At 44.9% G+C, this 9,676-nt stretch overlaps 1 protein-coding gene across 1 annotated transcript; it reads left to right on the top strand.

Annotated features, from left to right (window-relative positions):
• Positions 1 to 2,159: 2,159 nt before the first annotated feature.
• On the top strand, positions 2,160 to 2,735 carry LOC138365906 (protein IWS1 homolog). Its single transcript, XM_069326619.1, has one exon. It carries the CDS (start codon positions 2,160 to 2,162, stop codon positions 2,733 to 2,735), a length of 576 nt encoding a protein of 191 aa, XP_069182720.1.
• Positions 2,736 to 9,676: the final 6,941 nt, after the last annotated feature.

The following is a 9,676-nucleotide window of genomic DNA, read 5'->3' as shown; positions in this document are numbered from 1 at the left end:
GGCCGTGATGGTCAAGCGGATTAAGGCGCCCTGTAGTTACCAGTTGCGTTGCTTCTGGGAGTATGGGTTCGAGTCACTTCTGGGGTGTGAGTTTTCATTCGCATATAGTCCTGGGGACCATTCAGGCTTGTTCGCATTTGTGTTCCTCACGTGTGCCCCAAAGAATGAGGTGATTTGGTGAAATGCTATGCCCAAGATTACCATCCGAGTTGCCGTCGGGGAAGTGGCTCAAATAGCCTCGGCTATCACTTCCTTTTGACGGCCGTGATGGTCAAGCGGATTAAGGCGCCCTGTAGTTACCAGTTGCGTTGCTTCTGGGAGTATGGGTTCGAGTCACTTCTGGGGTGTGAGTTTTCATTCGCATATAGTCCTGGGGACCATTCAGGCTTGTTCGCATTTGTGTTCCTCACGTGTGCCCCAAAGAATGAGGTGATTTGGTGAAATGCTATGCCCAAGATTACCATCCGAGTTGCCGTCGGGGAAGTGGCTCAAATAGCCTCGGCTATCACTTCCTTTTGACGGCCGTGATGGTCAAGCGGATTAAGGCGCCCTGTAGTTACCAGTTGCGTTGCTTCTGGGAGTATGGGTTCGAGTCACTTCTGGGGTGTGAGTTTTCATTCATATATATATATATATATACATATATATATATATATATATATATATATATATATATATATATATATATATATATATATATATATATATATATATATTGGTGTATACTGGCAGCAGGTTTTCTTTCAAACATGTTTCATTGAATATGACCGCATATTCTGTATTTATTATTTTCTGGTTTAGGGCTTCTATCCCTCTAACTATTTTCTTAGCATTTTCCAATTAAGCCCTGATGCTAAGAAAATAGTTAGAGGGATAGAAGCCCTAAACCAGAAAATAATAAATACAGAATATGCGGTCATATTCAATGAAACATATATATATATATATATATATATATATATATATATATATATATATATATATATATATATATATATATATATATATATATATATATATATATATATATATATATATCACTTCCTTATATATATATATATATATATATATATATATATATATATATATATATATATATATATATATATATATATATATATATATATATATATATATATATACCATATATATATATATATATATATATATATATATATGGTTTTATTTGTTATAAATAAATTATACTGTTTTGGTTAAAAAAATAAACAAAGGATGTTGTCTAATAAATTAATGGTAAACAGGAGGCGGCAACAACAACCAATGCAGAGGGTACAAGTCTCAGTTGACGAAGCACTTGGTCGACATCATTGCTTCAGCTCCTTTGGGTAAGTGCAAATTATTCCTTTGAATTATTTTTTTCTGAGCTTACTATAGATAGGCAAGTTAATTATGAGGAGAGAGCACAAACTCGTGTTACTTTTATGTACTTGGGAAAGATACAAGGAAAACAAGCTTGGACATGAGAATGGAGGGAAGAAACAATGCCCAAACACTTGAACCATTGGGGGATCGAACGCCAACCTTACAAAGAGCGAAGTCACCTCTCTACTCACCTGTCTTTGGCATAGTAGTAGTAGAGGTAAACTATTAGGAATAAATTTACAATTAGCAATGACTACAGAACTCATTTACCAGCATACTCTTTGATGAAGTTTATTAAAGACTAATGTGTATTGTATAAGACAAAGTTATAATTCGTTGGTTGGAGTGTGGTTGTTACTCTTGTTTTACCAGAGTAATGACCTAAACTAACACACTACTTACTTACTAATCTTAACAAGAGTTATGATTAGTAAGTAAAATTACAATTATAATTTCATGAGGTAATAATAATCCTGAACGAAGTATACCTTGTTAAGAAGGGTTCACTTAGTCACTTTACATGACAGCAGGAATATACTGACAGAACTCTCGGAATGTTTACACTTAGACCTTCTGAGTGACAAATTAATTAGACTGTTTAGACACCTGTAAGTAAAGAGTGTGTGCTGAGCAAGGAGTGTGGTCTCGTTTGTTCTTGTAGGAATTCTTTATTGCTGTGTGTGAACGACCACGGGAATTAATAGTACAGAATATGAGTTTATACAAGAACGATATTTACAGGTTGTGTGTCTACACATGAGGCAGTGAATGAGCTCATGAAACGGTCGCCCTCCTGCATAAGAGACGTGCCTTTATCTCGTGTAAGGAAGCGAGTTGGAGACCTGCTTCACCGCAGTCGTCTCATCATAGCTGCTCCAGAAACCTTCAACCAAGGATTCCGACGACGTTTTCGTCTGGCTTTTCCACATGCTGCAGCCTCCACAAGTCAACAGCAGCAGGCACCTCTTCCTGCTGCTTCCACAAGTCAACAGCAGCAGGCACCTCTTCCTGCTGCCTCCACAAGTCAACAGCAGCAGGCACCTCTTCCTGCTGTCTTCACAAGTCAACTGCAGCAGGCACCTCTTCCTGCTGCCTCTACAAGTCAACAGCAGCAGGCACCTCCTCCTGCTACTTCAACAAGTCAACAGCAGCAGGCACCTCCTCCTGCTGTTTCCACAAGTCTACAGCAGCAGGCACCTCCTCCTGCTGCCTCCACAAGTCAACAGCAGCAGGCATCTCCTCCTGCTGCCTCCACAAGTCAACAGCAGCAGGCACCTCTTCTTGCTGGCTCAACAAGTCAACAGCAGCAGGCACCTCCTCTTCCTGCTCGACATCCAGCGTTCAACAAGTAAGTCAATTACCAAAAGTATTTCTTAATGATGTATATAAGTTTCTAGAATGTAACTGTTAACTGTATTGTTATCAGCTTTCCATAGATCTTGACTGCTTATGTTGAATATATTTCTCTGTAAATATGTTGAATCGTGACCAGGTACAAGTTCTCTACATTCTTCGTAACGATACTTTCAGACCAAGCAAGGAGTTGAATGTACCTCCCAGCCTGTCTCCAGTGTTCACATCACCGCCGCCGCCTACCACTGGCCCGTCTCACCTGTCTACACCGGCTCCGCCTACTATTGGACCGTCTCACCTGTCTACACCGGCTCCGCCTACTACTAGACCGTCTCACCTGTCTACCCCGACTCCGCCTACTACTGGACCGTCTCACCTGTCTACACCGGCTCCGCCTACCACTGGCCCGTCTCACCTGTCTACACCGGCTCCGCCTACCACTGGCCCGTCTCACCTGTCTACACCGGCTCCGCCTACTACTAGACCGTCTCACCTGTCTACACCGGCTCCGCCTACTACTAGACCGTCACAAGTGTCCACACTGGGGCCGTTAACAAGTTGGCCTGCCGTCCCTCATCAACCTCCCCCAGCCATCCACAATCAACTCAGACAAATATTACCTAAGCCTCCTGTCCCCTCTACCCAACCCAAAAGGCCCAAGTACAACACGTTAGTATTATCTCCTTCTTCCCATACACCGGGACCTCCCACTCACTATACAACAGTGGCTCTCACCAATCAAACACAAGCACCCACAAACTATATTACGCCATTACTACCTATACATTATAAAACACTGGCTTCCCCCCAGTATACAGCGATGATCAACAGCGACTATACACAAGTGCCCCACGCCTGCCATACCTCAGTGACCCCCACACACTATACACCATCTTCATCCGTCCACTATACTGCAGTGCATACACCGGTCCCTCCCTTCCAGCATACACCGGTGCCTCCCTTCCAGCATTCACCGGTGACTCCCTTCCAGCATACACCGGTGCCTCCCTTCCAGCATACACCGGTGCCTCCCTTCCAGCATTCACCGGTGACTCCCTTCCAGCATACACCGGTGCCTCCCTTCCAGCATACACCGGTGCCTCCCTTCCAGCATACACCGGTGACTCCCTTCCAGCATTCACCGGTGACTCCCTTCCAGCATACACCGGTGACTCCCTTCCAGCATACACCGGTGACTCCCTTCCAGCATACACCGGTGCCTCCCTTCCAGCATTCACCGGTGACTCCCTTCCAGCATACACCGGTGCCTCCCTTCCAGCATACACCGGTGCCTCCCTTCCAGCATACACCGGTGACTCCCTTCCTGCACACACCGGTGACTCCCTTCCAGCATACACCGGTGCCTCCCTTCCAGCATACACCGGCGCCTCCCTTCCAGCATACACCAGTGCCTCCCTTCCAGCATACACCGGTGCCTCCCTTCCAGCATACACCGATGCCTCCCTTCCAGCATACACCGGTGCCTGCCATCCATCATTCAACAGGGCCTCCGGTCCAGTACACTGTAGTGCCTCAGGTCTGCTACACACCTGTGTCACAAGCTAAATATTCATCAGTTAACCATGACCAACATAAGCCAGAGCTCCCCGCCAGCGTTATGACAGTGCCAAAAGTACATCATATGACAGTGCCTCAAGAACGCAATATTAGAGTGCCTCAAGAACGCAATATTGGAGTGCCTCAAGAACGCAATATGACAGTGCCTCAAGAACGCAATATTAGAGTGCCTCAAGAACGCAATATTGGAGTGCCTCAAGAACGCAATATGACAGTGCCTCAAGAACGCAATATTAGAGTGCCTCAAGAACGCAATATTGGAGTGCCTCAAGAACGCAATCTGACAGTGCCTCAAGAACGAAATATGACAGTGCCTCAAGAACGCAATATGACAGTGCCTCAGGAACGCAATATTAGAGTGCCTCAAGAACGCAATATGACAGTGCCTCAAGAACGCAATATTAGAGTGCCTCAAGAACGCAATATTGGAGTGCCTCAAGAACGCAATATGACAGTGCCTCAAGAACGCAATATTAGAGTGCCTCAAGAACGCAATATTGGAGTGCCTCAAGAACGCAATCTGACAGTGCCTCAAGAACGAAATATGACAGTGCCTCAAGAACGCAATATGACAGTGCCTCAGGAACGCAATATTAGAGTGCCTCAAGAACGCAATATGACAGTGCCTCAAGAACGCAATATGACAGTGCCTCAGGAACACAATATGACAGTGCCTCAAGAACGCAATATGACAGTGCCTCAAGAACGCAATATTGGAGTGCCTCAAGAACGCAATATTAGAGTGCCTCAAGAACGCAATATGACAGTGCCTCAGGAACACAATATGACAGTGCCCCAAGAACGCAATATGACAGTGCCTCAAGAACGCAATATTGGAGTGCCTCAAGAACGCAATATTAGAGTGCCTCAAGAACGCAATATGACAGTGCCTCAGGAGCGCAATATTAGAGTGCCTCAAGAACGCAATATGACAGTGCCTCAAGAACGCAATATGACAGTGCCTCAGGAACACAATATGACAGTGCCTCAAGAACGCAATATGACAGTGCCTCAAGAACGCAATATGACAGTGCCTCAAGAACGCAATATTGGAGTGCCTCAAGAACGCAATATTAGAGTGCCTCAAGAACGCAATATGACAGTGCCTCAGGAACACAATATGACAGTGCCTCAAGAACGCAATATGACAGTGCCTCAAGAACGCAATATTGGAGTGCCTCAAGAACGCAATATTAGAGTGCCTCAAGAACGCAATATGACAGTGCCTCAGGAACACAATATGACAGTGCCTCAAGAACGCAATATGACAGTGCCTCAAGAACGCAATATTGGAGTGCCTCAAGAACGCAATATGACAGTGCCTCAAGAACGCAATATTAGAGTGCCTCAAGAACGCAATATGACAGTGCCTCAAGAACGCAATATGACAGTGCCTCAGGAACGCAATATTAGAGTGCCTCAAGAACGCAATATTAGAGTGCCTCAAGAACGCAATATTAGAGTGCCTCAGGAACGCAATATGACAGTGCCTCAGGAACGCAATATTAGAGTGCCTCAAGAACGCAATATGACAGTGCCTCAAGAATGCCATATAGCAATACCTCACGAGCCCCACATGACAGTGCCAACAGAGCCCCACGTGACAGGTTCTCAAAAGTCCCACATGACAGTGCCCCAAAATTTCCAAATGACAGTGCCTCAAGAGCCTTACATGACAGTGCCTAAAAATCCGCACTTGATCGTGTCTCAGGATCACCAAATGACAGTGCCTCAAAAGCCCCACATGACAGTGCCTCAAAAGCCCCACATGACAGTGCCTCAAAAGCCTCACATGACAGTGCCTCAAAAGCCCCACATGACAGTGCCTCAAAAGCCCCACATGACAGTGCCTCAAAAGCCTCACATGACAGTGCCTCAAAAGCCTCACATGACAGTGCCTCAAAAGCCCCGCATGACAGTGCCTCACATGACAGTGCCTCATATGCGTCACATGACAGTGCCTCAAAAGCCCCACATGACAGTGCCTCAGGATCCCCATATGACAGTGACTCAAGAGCCCCACATGACATTGCCACAAGAGCCCCAAATGAAAGTGCCACGAGAGCCTCGCATAGCAGTGCCTCAGGATCACCACATGACAGTGCCTCAGGATCACCACATGACAGTGCCTCAGGATCACCACATGACAGTGCCTCAGGATCACCACATGACAGTGCCTCAGGATCACCACATGACAGTGCCTCAGGATCACCACATGACAGTGCCTCAGGATCACCACATGACAGTGCCTCAAGATCACCACATGACAGTGCCTCAGGATCACCACATGACAGTGCCTCAGGATCACCACATGACAGTGCCTCAGGATCACCACATGACAGTGCCTCAGGATCACCACATGACAGTGCCTCAAGAACACCACATGTCAGTGCCTCAAGAGCCCCTCATGAAAGTGCCTCAAGAGCCCCACAGGACAGTACTTCAAGAGCCCCAAATGACAATGCCTCAAGAGCATTACATGGCAGTGCCACAAGAGCTCCACATGACAGTGGATCAAGAGCCCCACATGACAGTGCCACAAGAGCTCCACATGACAGTGCCACAAGAGCCCCAAATGACGGTGTCTCAAGAGCCCCAAATGACAGTAACTCAAGAGCTCCACATGAGAGTCCCTCATGAACACAATAAGACAGTGCCTAACCCACTCCGAAGATTAAAGCCATACTCACGTTGTGCACCGAAGGCTTCCGTCAATCACTCAACAATGGTTCCCGTCCACTGTTCACCGGCGACTCCTGTCCGCCATTCACAAGGAGCGTCTGTCAACCGTACGCCAGTGCCTCCTGTCCACTATACAAATGTTCCACACGTCCAGTATAGGCCAGTATCAGCTGTCCAGTATCCAGAAGTGTCTTATGTTCAGTCTATGCGAGTACCAGCCTTCCACGATACAGAAGTGCCACCCGTCCACTCTACGACAGTGCCACTTACTCAAAGGAGAGAATTGCCTCCCGTCCACTGTATGGTAGAGCCTCGAGCTCAAAATACAGAAGTGTCGCCCGTCCACTCAGAGACAGTGTCTCCTTCTAAGCATTCAGATGTGCTATCCGTCCACGCTAGGACAGTGTCTCCAGTCCAAAATACAGAAGTGGCACCCGTCCACTCAAAAACAGTGTCTCCTGCCAAGATTAGGGAAATGTCACCCGTCCACTCTAGAGCAGTGCCACCTGTTCACTATAGAGAAGCGTCATCCACCCACAACTCACACAACACCTATAACACCAATAACACGCACAACACCCACCACGCATCTACAACACCCACAACACTAGCTGAAGAACATGAAGGCTCGATCATGGAAGCTGAGATAATGAGTGGTGGTCGTATTGAACCATGGTTCGTGTCCCATCTCTTGCTTAACTCCGAAAATCTTGATCAATACTGCAGTGATGACAGTGATTAATCTCGATCTTTTTGGTTATCATAAAAGCAGTGTCCACAATTCAGAAAGTTCAGACACAAAGCAATCTTCAGCTATCATGCTTGTTTCATTAGTGAAGACGCCTTCATTGTCTTATAAATATTAGGTTTGGCAAAAATGCTGAAATAACTGACAGTTGTAGTGATTTGTAGACTCACCGCTGTTGTGTTAATTTCTTCCCTGAAATTCATTTAAGATAATTAATATAAATATTAATTTCATATTTAAGAAATTATGGGGTTACTGTTAATGTAACGTCCGGCCGTGGACCTCACACTTCAGTTGCTTTATACCACCCCCAATGTGTTCTCTGGTGTGTTGTGGTGACTCAAGTGAGGCTCCGAGTCCCAGGATCTCCGCTACTCCTGACGGTGTCAGCACCCGACCTTCTGTACATGTCAAAACTGTTAAATATAAGTTTTCTACTAAATAAACTTTATGCTAAAATTCTAATTTTTTGTGTGTGAATGTGTTGTGGTGGTGCAAGATGTCGGTGGCTCGGAACATAAATTTTTGTTCTTCAGAATAAGTAGTCGTGAACAATTATATTTGTCTCTCCTTGTTGCCGCTGCCAATATCTGCCCCGGCGATGTCCGTCCTGCAGGAGACGATCTCAAAAGCAGACATCCTCAGTGGCATACGATCTCAGAGGCAAATGCCAGGTAGACGATCTCAGAGGCAGACGACTTCAGAGGAAGACGACCTTAGAGGCGGACGACCTCAGAGGTAACGACCTAAAAGACTGACGTCCACAGAGGCAGACGATCTCAGAGGCAGACAACTTTAGAGGCAGACGACTTCAGAGGCGGACGACCCTAGAAGCAGACGACCTTAAAGGTTAACCTCCTGAAAGGCTGACGAGCTCAGAGGTAGACGACCTCAGATCAAGACGACATCAGCATCCATCACCTTTCATCCTTGCACAACCAGCTCGCCAATAAAATTTATATATTTTTGTATAACTTTAAATATATTCGGTATTAATATTACAATTAGTAAAGATTTAAAAAATAAAATGTTTTTCATTAGTTATTTCCAACTATTGACTGATGAATTGAACTAAAGATAACAGGAAAACATGTTGTAATACATTGTTAGATGCGTCTTGATTACTTTAACACTGTTGAACCTTTGTTATCCTAAAGTAAATATTACCCATGTCAGTACTATCTTTATTATTATTATTTTTATTATATACTAAGAAAATATACATTGGTCATTTTACACAGTATACAAAAACACCCCTGATTGTATTATGACTGCTTATATATTCTTCTTTTCCATTTATGTATCAGTCTCCAGATTCTCATGTCAGTCTCTCCAGATTCTTGGGTCAGTCGCTCCAGATTATTGTGTCAGTCTCTCCCAGTTCTTGTGTTAGTCTTTTCGTATTCTTGTGTCAGTCTCTCCCACGGACTTTATCTAAATTTACATTAGTTAAACTCTAGGTCTAAGATTGCCATTACATTAACACTTTCGCGCTCTCCACAAAGGTCACTCAGCCAACCGAATGTGCGCGCTGCGTTTTTATTGCTTAAGCGTAAAAACAAAAATGTGTATACTCTTTTTACTCTTCTGACCTTAGTTCTCATGCTACGTATTTCATTTTGGTACCAACGTGTTCGCAATAAAATTCTCTAGAAGAACATTAGTAAAATAAGTCACGAAACATATAGGGATACCAGCACCAAATAAATAACTACGTAGATGACTCGCCGTGAGCGCCCATCAGCAACAAAATGTTTTTACTCTTGGGATTGTAATCACCTCCACACTTGTTCTACAGCGTTAATTTTGGTATCAATGGACTCGCAATGAAATTCCCAACACGGTGATATGAATATAAGCGTAGAATAATGATGCAGCCCGCCCGCAAGAGTGTGGGAAGTGGTGAAATTGTTACCCGGTATCGGTGACGGG

Source organism: Procambarus clarkii, chromosome 18 (assembly GCF_040958095.1).
Source record: "Procambarus clarkii isolate CNS0578487 chromosome 18, FALCON_Pclarkii_2.0, whole genome shotgun sequence".
Lineage (NCBI taxonomy): Eukaryota > Metazoa > Arthropoda > Malacostraca > Decapoda > Cambaridae > Procambarus > Procambarus clarkii.
This window is presented reverse-complemented; position numbering and strand designations above follow the sequence as displayed.

Bases quoted from the DNA above. Each gene is read 5' to 3' on its own strand.
- LOC138365906 (XM_069326619.1), top strand. From the start codon at position 2,160: ATGAAACGGTCGCCCTCCTGCATAAGAGACGTGCCTTTATCTCGTGTA.